This window comes from Triticum aestivum, chromosome 7A (assembly GCF_018294505.1).
Source record: "Triticum aestivum cultivar Chinese Spring chromosome 7A, IWGSC CS RefSeq v2.1, whole genome shotgun sequence".
Classification (NCBI taxonomy): Eukaryota; Viridiplantae; Streptophyta; class Magnoliopsida; order Poales; family Poaceae; genus Triticum; species Triticum aestivum.
Genome location: NC_057812.1, coordinates 15,767,349 through 15,778,597, shown reverse-complemented (window position 1 = coordinate 15,778,597; position 11,249 = coordinate 15,767,349). Strand labels below are relative to the sequence as shown.

The window sequence follows — 11,249 nt, the reverse complement described above, 5'->3', positions numbered from 1 at the left end:
GCTCCACATCGAAAGTGATTCAGGGCAGACGCGACCTCTTACTGCATTTGCCATTGAAGTGGAGCGTCGTCCGAGGGCGCCGCCCACTGCACGCCCGGCTGAACACGCCTCATCGCTCATTCAAATGTCTCCATTAAACCCGCGTGGAAGCCGAGAAATATAGTCTGGCCACACATCCTTCAGGACTGGGCCAACATTAAACACAACGCCAGGCAATCTCCTCTCCTCTGCCCTCTATTTAAACGAGGCCAGACATGAGGTAAGAATCGCACCACTCTGTCGGTCCCCATATCCTTCTTCCACCATTTTCTCCATCTTTCAATCGCATCCGACGAGCAGGAAGAGAAGTTCTCCGGCATAAAACACGGTTGGTGGCCCGCCGAGCTCGATAGATACGAGCGGGGTAGCGCGCTGCTCCACTTCCCTTGCCTAGCCCGACGGAATAAGTTGCCGCCCCAAGTCAGCTCGTGGTTTACCAAGTCGCCGCTCCAAGCTAGCTCGTGGAGGAGTGGCGAGTTGCTCCAGGCCGACAGGACGGGGAGAACCGCGACACGGGCATCGTTGCTGCGTCAACGACCCGTGTCATACCGCGCCTCCAGTGCCTTCGACCGTGCCATCCAGCGTCAACGCGCGCTTAGCCGTGCCATGCAGGCAGAGAAAGAAACCGGCTACACGTATGTGCCCGCCGCCATCATTGAGAAAAATTAGAACATGGGAGACCGCCGCCGTTTGGGTCCCATGAAGGCCACTGCCGAGGCGACACTGGCGTACACAACCAGTTCTTGCCCGGTTCTTCTTCAGCGCAGACCATCGTCAACCAGGCCTGGGCTCCACGGAAGGTGGATATGAGGAAGACAAAGGAATCCATCGTGGCCGGCCGTACATTAATATAGTGCGGAAGGTATAATCGTCGTCGTGACCTCTCCTTCCACTTCTGTTGAGATACACGTGCGTGTGTGCTGTTGTCTGTGTGAGCGTGCGTATGTGCTGCTGCGTGTGTGCTACTGCCGATGCGCATGTCTGTGTGCGTTGTTGCCCCACTGATGTTGTGCGTATGCTACTGCCTCCCACATATACATATCATTTGAGGGGCAAAAGGGTCTTTTCAAGTGTCATTTAGGTTTAAAATGGACGAAAGTGTCATAAAGGGCATAAAATTTTAGACTTGTTGTTGGATAGGGAATAAAAGGTTTTCAGTGTTAAATAAGGAAATAAAATTTAAGATAGTATTAAATAAAGAATTGTTTCAACTTTTATCCCCTCCTCCCTAACTAGTAGCCTGGATTGGATGCCCTCCTATCACGCAAGAGCCCTAGAACTAGGGAGAAAAACACGAGACCCCCGACCAAGTAACGCCCCGTTGCTAGTCCGGGTGACCGGGTGGCAGGGAGACATAAGCAACTTCGCATCGTATTTTTCCCGCGATTTTCAAGGTTGTGTCACATTTGCGTTTGGAAAGCCCGTGTAGAGAGATGCTTCGAACCGAAGCATCTGTATACACAATATCAGTACAATGCAACCTATGTCGTCTATGAACAGCACGTTCAATAGTTTCCAACATCAAAAGGTGCATTTCTTTTTACAACACAATCGATCCCAACAATATGGACAAGATGTTCCCAGACTCTTCAATGGCATCGCTTTATGAGGATGCCCAGAGAGCACTAAGAAGACGAAAAAGAAACAGAGGGTACTACCAGTAAACAAAGGAAATTCTGTATGCATAATTGCAGGTGTGTTCTTCTCATCAAGTTGATCCATGTTTTTGATGGAATCAGGTCCAACAGTTGCCACTTTATCTGATAATCAGGGAGCATATCTTCAGAGGCCACCGGCAGCTACCAAACTTGAATAACATCCAATAATATCTTCCACTTTATTCACCAGCTGAACGATTATAGAGAGGAGTATTAGTTCATTTCATCACTAAATATATGTATTCACATGCCAACAACAGGATAGGTAAAAAAGATGCTTGTTGCTGAACTGACCAGTTATGAGTGGTCTCAGTTCAGACATCAAATGCACCATGGAGTTGTGGAGGCAGCGCTAGCTCCTGTGGCTTCGAACTTCACCTCATACCATTCAGTATCCTTTGCGAAGGACTGGATGGTTGTCATGTTTTTCCCCTTCTGCAGCAGAGGCTCGTAGATGTCAAGATACCTGAAATTTGAAAAATGCTCCTAATATGAATCAACACTAATTTCTTTCTCACACATACAGTGAAATGAAACGTGGAATGACTAGGAGTATACCATAAATCAAGCTGCATCATAAGTTGCTCTAGCTTGACCCATTTTGAGAAACTCCATTACCCTGCAAAGTTCGTTAACAAAACAGAGGGAGTCAAGTTTCTAATGGTGAGAAGCAGGTACAACATTACCAGAGGTTAAAATCCAAGGAAACAGAGACGAGAGCATCACCAGTTAGAAAGAGGCGAGAGCTGTCATAGTAAGAATCGATCGCCGTCTTGGTGAGGGAATCAGGGCCAGCAGCTGCCACCTAATCTAATCACGGAGCATATCTTGAGAGGCCACCAACAGCCCATTGGGTCTTCCACTTGCCCCCCAAGCTGAATCTATATGTTTGCAGGCCGACAGCATCTATCAGAAATTGCAAGTATATGTACAACATGTACCAGTATAAAGCAAAAAAGGAGTTGGTTTCTGAACTGACCAGTTATGAGGATGATATCGGTTCACACTTCAGATGCACATGGAGTGTCGTCGAGGCACCAGCCTGTGGCTTCCTGCTTCATTTCATCTCTTGGGCTCATAGATATGAAGATGCCTGAAATTTCAAACATGCCCGCCATTCTGAATGAACGCTGATTCCTTTCTACCATAATGACTTGAATTAATTAATGCCAGGAAGCATCAGGAGTTACCTTCCTCTGCTTGCCTTCTTGCAAGCTAGTAACCTGCCGCAAATTTTGGACCAATGACAGTGCACCATTAGTCAAGGTCCATTATGTGTTGCTCCAGACCAGGTTGTCCCAAGTTGAGAAAGTCTAGTGTCCTGTAAAGTTTGGTAACGACAGAAAAGACTTCTTCAGATTCCATATACAAAACATGATGGTTTTGAGACAGATCCCAGTTTTCTAATTAATGGTAAGAGTCGGAATGGTACTAATTTTACATTTTGTACTGCAGTTAACACTATGAGTGCATATACAAGGATTTCTTTCAGATAACTGACAAGAAAATAACAGTATGATACAGAGAGAAGAAAGGGATCTGCACCGAAGACATAGATATGATGACATATATGCTTGAGTATGTCTTTGCCAAGCTACGAAATACATGTACATACATTTCTACAAATCAATCAAACGGCGCGAGAAGTTAGATGTAAAGAAAGGAACAGATGGGTACCAGCGAAAGCGACGACCAGACAGCAAGGACAGATGATCAGCAACTAGAAACTTGCACCATCGATCAGCTAGCATCTTCGTCCTCAGAATGCAAGAGAGGAAATCGTCATCTCCTATGTCATGGTCTTGGCTGTTGCAAACAAAAAACGAGCGAGATGAAACATCTCAGTTCATAACTGATGCTCCTTGAATAAAAGAGATGAAACAATTAGTAGACCTGAGGTTCGTCGCCTCCTCTGCTTCATGCTCCCTTCGGTCTCTGTTGAATTGCAGCACGGGATGGTTGGGGTGTGCGTCCACTTCAGCTTGCAGCATACCAAGCCTCGCCACTCTGCCTTCATAACCAAGTGAAATCTGCTTGAATACTGGAAGGTGAATGATACCAATAATCCCTGACTCCAAATTGCAAACACTGAATTCTAGCATTTCCATCTGTGGCGAGGCGCCATTCTCGAATCTCACCTCCCTCAGTTTACCCAGCTGCTGAATGGAGAGTTTCCTCAGATTGAGAAATGATCTCGCTCTGAACACTAACTTCTTCCCATAATAAGCAAATGTGCGCAGACTGAGGTGCATGAGCTTGGGCAGCTCCCCTAGCATTTCAGTTATCTGATCTTCCTTCAGGTGGCTCCACTCCAAGTGAATCTTTACCAGATGCTTCAGACATCTAACCCACTCGGGCATCTTTCCTTTAAAATCCCCAACCAACTTCAACTTCTTTAGCAGGGGAGGAGGGGAGGAAATATTATGCAACCACTCCAGTGATCCATCATTGGCAGCATCATAATCAAAATCCACACTAAGAGAGCGCAGGGACGAGAGCTTCTCTATAGCGGCACACAGATATAGTATCTTGGGATTTTGCTCGGCAAATTTTCCTTTAGCTACCATGCTAAGTTTTCTTAGCTGAATAAGCTCCCCCAACTCTTTAACTGCCTTCTTGCTAGTTTGTTTGATATCCACCACCTCTAGTATCTGTAGCTCCTTTAATTTACTGATCCCTCTTGGAACACTCACACCTTCTGTCTTGGACCACAGGCTAGAGTATGCCATATGTAGCTCAGCAGTAAACTCAGCACGATGATCAGCATCAACTGAAGGTGTGCATATTATGGGCAGGCGCAATGTGTGCATCAGACAGTCCATGGAGTAATCTATATCAAAAAAGCTGTACGAAGCCCATCTGCTACAGCGAAGGCTGCGGAGACTATGGAGTTCTGTGATCTCAGTTGGTAGTGCTGCTATATAACTCTTTCTAATGTCTAAGCTTTGTAATCCTCGTAATTTCCTTATAGACTTTGGAAGTGAATATATATTTGAAGGTCCTTCAAAATCCACATATTTCAAATGGCACAACAACCCAATGTTGTTGATATCTTTTTGTATAATTTGAAACCGTGTATTCTTTAGATCCAAGGCTCTAAGCATCCTCATGTTGGCTGAACAAACTGAAGGTGAGGGCTCCATGGGTCTCTTACCAAACATTGTTAATGACCGAACATGGCTCCAATCCATGCCAATATTTTGGCCCTTGCTACCATGGTATGCTACATGACGGAAATTCCCCTCTATTATACTGGCTTCACTATCTCCCACCAGGTGCACAAAGTTTTCATCTCTAGAAATTGAGACCATTACATCACGGATGATATCATGGACCCGGCAGCTCTTAACAACTCCTATGTTCACTTTTGATGGTTGAATCATGTTTCGGTTGATTAGCTCATTGAAATAACCTATTCCAACATCCTCAACATTCACTCCACTACTAGCTGTAACAAACCCCTCTGCTATCCATCTATCAACCAAACGTCTTCTCCTGATTTGAAAATCCTCCGGAAAGATGCTTAAATATAGGAAGCATGATTTAAGATGAGATGGCAAGTGGCTGTAACTAAGAGTGACCATCCTCCTCATTGCTTCAAGGCTTGGGTTAGTCTCGAGCTCTGATGGAATCTGCTCATAAATACTCTCCCACATTTCTACCACTTTGGTAGCAAGCAAACCTCCTATGGTGAGTATAGCTAGTGGTAAACCACCACACTTTTTTACTATTTTGGAAATCACAGTCCGCATCCTTTCATCACTTTCAGTTTCTCTGTGTGTTTTCCCAATCTTTTTCAGTAGCAAATTTGTTGCTTGATCTATCTGGAGGTGTTTAAGGTGGTAAATAAGCGATTTGGAAGTACATTGCTGAGCTAGGCCAATATCTCGTGTTGTTACTATTATCCGGCTACCTTTGATGTTAGTAGTAGGAAAAGCAATATCTTTGATCCACCCCCATGCATCAGTGGTCCACAAGTCATCAAGAACAATAAAGTACCTCTTCTCCTTTAGCATCTCCCTAAGGTAGCTGGCGAGATCATCTACTTGCACCGTCTTCCCCTCAAGTTCCTTCAAACACTTCTTCAGTTCAAAAAATTGCATGATCATATCCTTTAGCATCTCTATCTTGGAAAATGTTTGCGAGACTGTGATCCGAGCCCGGCAAGAAAAATTATTCACAATATCTTCCTTACTTTCAAATGCCTTCCTGGCAAGAGTAGTCTTTCCTAAACCACCCATGCCAACAACAAATACCACCTTGGCTGTGCCATCTTTAGTCTTGACATCCATCAACTTAATTAACTCCTTCTTCGGTTTGGAAAAGCCAACAAGTTCTGCTTCATCAATGTTGCTAGCCGAGTGATTGCGAACATCCTCCATGTGAGAATCCATGTCACCAATGGTGTTGGAGGCCTCCGCCTTGATCAAGTTGTAGCGTGTGTTCCTGATGCTTACTTCTTCAACTCTTGCTTTGAGATCGCGGATCTGTGTGGCAATTCGATGACGATCTTTGAGCTTCATGAGCCGGCGTAACAAGCTTTAGCTTCCAACATGCACCATGAACTCACTGAGGCAATCTTCAATGTTGTAGGACAGATCCCTTACTTGTTTTGCCCACACCTTGAGGAGCACATCTTTCTTGTTTATTGATTCAGCGACCTCCAGGAATGCCTCCATCGTCTCGAGCTCGTCTTTAATGAACCTACAAAACCAGTGTTCAAAAGAGAATTAGATCAACTTCACCAGTTGATGGGATACAACGGTGCATCTCTGAATTAACAGATATCAAGGCAGCTATCACGGGAGTTCAACCATTAATTTTGACCAAAGAGACTAGCTAGCTAGGAATAATTTCGAGAGCACAAATAAAAAAAATTGGAGGATATTCATGGTGGATTGATCTTAACAAAATTAAGAAGCAGCTAGAGACGATGTGAATGTTAATGTGTACCAGATATCCTTTCGGACGCCGACGAGGAGGCCAACTTCAGCGGCAGCGGCAGAAGCGGCCACGCTGATGGCGCCCCTCACCATGGACCTCGCCATGCTCACCACCGTCTCCGCCATCTCCGGCAGCAGCCAGCAGGCACCGTACGAGTCTCTCGCAACAGAGTTGAGATCTCAGATCTCCGGGTGTACTGATGACTCGGTAGGTGAAGCAAGCAAAGCAAGCTAGACTGATTACAGCTCTGCTGCACTCTTTTCCGTTGTATACAGAGCGTACAGCCTGCCACCGATTAATGTATAATAGTAAGCGATTAAAGCGGATCTGATCACGTGCATTGCACAGTGGTGGTTCAAACAACTAAGCCAATGGAGCGCAGCTTTAGTCGAGGAGATGCATCAAGTCATGTGCATTAGCACGAGTACCCGGGGACGCGGTAATTAAATTAGTGGATGATTACAGTAGTGGCTCAGGCAACTCTACGGAGAGGAGTGCAGCGTGCATTCAGAGGCAGCAGTGAGTGTAATAGAGATGGCATCAATTCAGTCAAATCCTCGAAAACGACAGCATGGCAATTGACAACCAAGGCACATGGCACAACGAAAGCTGCTCCCTTGCATTTTGCAACGAAACCAACTAAAATTAAGCGACATATTTGAATGCTTTCATGTTAACTGGGAAGTCTGAACAACAAGCAGCTGAGAGTCCTATTCAAAACAAATGAACAAATGAACAAATATAAGGCTCAGCTGAAAATTACTAGTACCAGAGAAGATGAAACTGTAAAACAGAATACTTCCCTGTATTTTATCGAACTAGTTCAGTGTGCGAGATTTGCACTAGAGTACAAGTCGAGATAGAGATATACTGGCAGCAGCAGCAAACGTACTAGCTATATACTCCCTCCGTCCCAAAATTCTTGTCTTAGATTCGTCTAGATACGGATGTATCTAATACTAAAACGTGACTTGATACATCCGTATTTAGACAAATCTTAGACAAGAATTTTGGGACGGAGGGAGTATATGATATCAATTAACAAACAAGCCTCTACTGAAAATTGCTGCACATAGGAGCAAGACAGAGAAATCTAGCTAGCATAGATACTGTGCCGTAAGATTTGCACTCATCGGAACCAAGAAAGATTGGATGAGTTTGAATAGATAAATCTAGCTGCAACCTGAGTTTCTGCTATGTGCATCTTGTATGTATTCGTCAGGCTAGCCGGTCCCTGATGATGATCTGGAGCACTGTCGATCCTGTGGCTATTCAGATTGTTTGCTGGAATCGATTCGGTTATTCGGTGCATCCAAATTGAAATTCACGAATTTAGAGCAGGTTGTATGTTCCCCCGAACAGATAACTGTTTGAACTTATATGATGTATATCACCAAGCTAAGCTTCAATCGGTTTCCAGGGTGTTTGTAACTTTGTATAGTAGCATCCGCGTACTGGACAATGTCGGGCTATGAAAACAATACGATTCTCATGACATGAAAAGCTCCATTTATTATCTGAGAACTTGTCAGGCAAATAATTACAATTAAGTACCCGAAGTGTGAAAAAGGGACTCTGAACCTGTCAAGCAACTAAGCAGAGAATCTTATTTCAACAGTCAGTTGGCTCAGTGCTACCATGAACAAGACCAACCTAAGATGAGAATATGGGTTACATCCACTTAACAAAAAAAAAAGTAGAGAAGACAGGGTTCGAGTTAGGGTGTGAGCTTGTGGACCTAGGTAGGGCTTGCTTGCACCGGCCGGGGGATTAGCCTGCGGCGGCGGCACGCTTCCTCAACCGAGCCTCCTGCTTCCAGCCATGGCCGCCACAACCGCGTTCTGCTCTGCCGGTGGCTCCGGATAGCCGGTGAGGAGACGGAAGGGGCGGTGCTTCCGACAGGAGGCAGCTTTGCAGTTGTGAGGAGAGGTCATGCCTGTGCCTTGAATGAGTTGTTATGGGCTGACGTAATGCATAGCTGGCCTCGCCAGATTCCTCCAAACCAGCCCATGAAAACAAGTTTTGGTCCACCATGCCCACCATGGTGAACTCTACATCTCTACCACCACTAGACTGACAAATCTTCAATGTGTTCCTGTCGCTTGTCTAATGCATGTCAACACATTAGCTAGACTACTACTTCCTCCGTTCCAAATTACTCGTCGCAGAAATGAATGTATCTAGAACTAAAATACATCTAGATACATCTATACCTGCGACAAGTAATTCGGAACGGAGGGAGTAGTAGTCATTATGGATGATGAAAAGCGGACATATAGCAATCTCATCAGTCGTCCTGCTATTTGTGTTGCTGGCTTTCGGGCTAGCTTCACCCCCCGTCTCGACATCCAGGAGCATCATCTTCAGACCTGCTCTACAAAGCAAGCTTCTTTTTTATAGGCGTCCGGCGCATGCATACAACCATTCCTTACATTACATTTTTGAGAACAGAATAAGGTGACTACACAATCCAAAAAGACAAACCTAATATGTAGAGTACAACTAGTGTCGTTTTTGAGACCTGGATAAAGAGATGCAAGATGCACGAAGCCACGGTTTATTCACGAAACAACAGCTCAAATCAAATACAGTGTATGCGTGCGCACCATCGATGACGACGAGACACTAACAACCAAGTACCAACAGTTCAACGAGCTCAACAACTCGTGAAAACACCAACTCATTTAGGAGGCAAGCACAGCAACTGCAATGTACTAACGACTAAGGAGACGACACGATCTCTAATTAGTTGCCGGTGCAGTTAGTGCAACTTCCCACTTTGGATAAAGCACCGAGGTGATGTACTCCTCCACCTTGTCCACCGGAGTCAGCAGCGCAACGACCGCCTCGGCGGCCCTGAAACGCCCCGCCCACGCGACCAACTTTGGTGTCCTCGCCGCGTCTAGGAACGGCGGCGTGCCAGCAAGGCGGCCTATCGCTTCGAACCAAGGAAGATAGCACCCGATAGCGATGTCGAGCAGCCCGAGGGATACACCGCCGATGAAGGGCGCCTCCGCCTCCACTTCTTTGGAGCACTCCGCCAAGGCTGCCTCTAGGAGCCCGAACGCCGCCAAGGTCTCCTCCACTGTATCGGCTCTCTCCTGCTGCTTCGCCATATTGAGAATGCCGATGCACGAAGGGAACATCTGCGACAACAAAACAGAACGGCGCCCGTGGGATTCAACTTCACTTATTGAAGCTCAAACTAGCTAGACGAGAGGGAAGGGAACAAACCTTGTTGTCGATATAGTCGGCCCAGAAGCGGGCGACGGCGCGGCGGTGGGGGTCGGTGGGGAGGATGGAGGCGCCGTTGCCGGGGAATGTGTCGTCAAGGTACTCCACGATGATGAGCGATTCGCAGACGGGCCTGCCCCCGTGGATGAGGACGGGCAGCGTCTTGTGCACGGGATTGGACGCGAGGAGTAGGTCGCTCTTGCACCCGGGGTCCTCGGGGAGGTAGTCGTAGGGCAGACCCTTGATGGCAAGCGCCATCTGGACGCGGATGGCGTATATGCTCACGCCGCTCCGTGGCACCAGCAGCTTCAGCCACACGGACACACACTTGAGAGAGGAGAACACGTTGGAGTACGAGTTTTGTGAAGCTCAAATGGATTGCTTTGCATTGGCTTGCTTCTACAACGCTGGGCATCGGCCGTTTTTATTGCTGTACAAAAACGACTGTAGCACCTGCCTTGGGCAGCAACGGGTAGATGACTTGCCAGTCAAGGTGATTTGAATTTGGCAGCCATACTATGTCATGCATGACGCGAGCTGGAGTAGACACTACATGATTTACTACCTACACTATCTAGCCAGAGAGGGGCAGACCGAATCCGAGTATCCGACAGATATCTGGGAGGAATTTTCTCTGCGTGCCCAACTTGTGCACTGAAATGAGACTAGGTGCATCGGATAGGCAGTGCTTGGCAAGTAGTGCTTCCTTCCACCCTAGTTGGGCGTTGGCTTCTTGCTGATAACCTCAAGCAAATGCGCCAACTTGCATCCTGTCTTGATCCTGCGATGCTTCAACTTGCGAAATTTTCTACAACTTGACAACACAAGGCTGCTTCAAACTTTTCTTTGGAAAATGAGGCTTTCCACCCCATATTTTAGGTACTGCCATGGTAAGCTGGAAGACGCTTTCGTCTGCCTCAAAGCCACAACCATACAAAAAATAATAATACAAAAATTGAAAGAATGTAAAAGGAGGCGTGGCACCACGCTGTCACAAAAGTAGCGACGCAAGAGGCCTCGACAACCTGTGAAGAACATCATCCTACACAGCTTCTTGCCAACCGGTCACCAAGCTAATAAAGAATTTGTATCTTAGAGATCAATCACCGTGACCGTTTAGTAGTAGAATTCTTTTGGCGAATATACCAAGAATTGACATCTTCTCATTGATAGTTAGGAGAAAACAATACGAGGCGCCATAACAAGTGTGGGTAAGAACACAATAGAGGAAAACACCACAATCCTAAACTCACCTAGCCCGACCTTCTGCCGAGAAAGACAAGGAAACGAGACACATCACACCTAGAACGCATCATGACCAACGGGAGGACCTCCGACGTGCCCCCAAAACTCCAGCACGTACGGAATCAATAT

General features: G+C 46.3%; 2 protein-coding genes across 2 annotated transcripts; both read right to left on the bottom strand.

The window, feature by feature from the left end:
- Positions 1–1,543: 1,543 nt before the first annotated feature.
- Positions 1,544–6,886, bottom strand: LOC123154242 (disease resistance protein RPM1). Its single transcript, XM_044573016.1, has 9 exons — positions 6,651–6,886; positions 3,591–6,401; positions 3,375–3,503; positions 2,888–3,018; positions 2,677–2,790; positions 2,424–2,578; positions 2,256–2,316; positions 1,992–2,163; positions 1,544–1,887 (listed from the first exon to the last, which is right to left on the bottom strand). Exons 2-4 carry the CDS (start codon positions 6,218–6,220, stop codon positions 2,955–2,957), a joined length of 2,823 nt encoding a protein of 940 aa, XP_044428951.1. The 5' UTR covers positions 6,221–6,401; positions 6,651–6,886; the 3' UTR covers positions 1,544–1,887; positions 1,992–2,163; positions 2,256–2,316; positions 2,424–2,578; positions 2,677–2,790; positions 2,888–2,954.
- A 2,289-nt stretch (positions 6,887–9,175) lies between these two features.
- Positions 9,176–10,244, bottom strand: LOC123150619 (probable glutathione S-transferase GSTU6; the record flags this gene model as incomplete). Its single annotated transcript, XM_044570460.1, has 2 exons — positions 9,176–9,787; positions 9,876–10,244. Coding segments are annotated over 2 exons (774 nt in total), but the record flags the coding sequence as incomplete, so codon positions are not given.
- Positions 10,245–11,249: the final 1,005 nt, after the last annotated feature.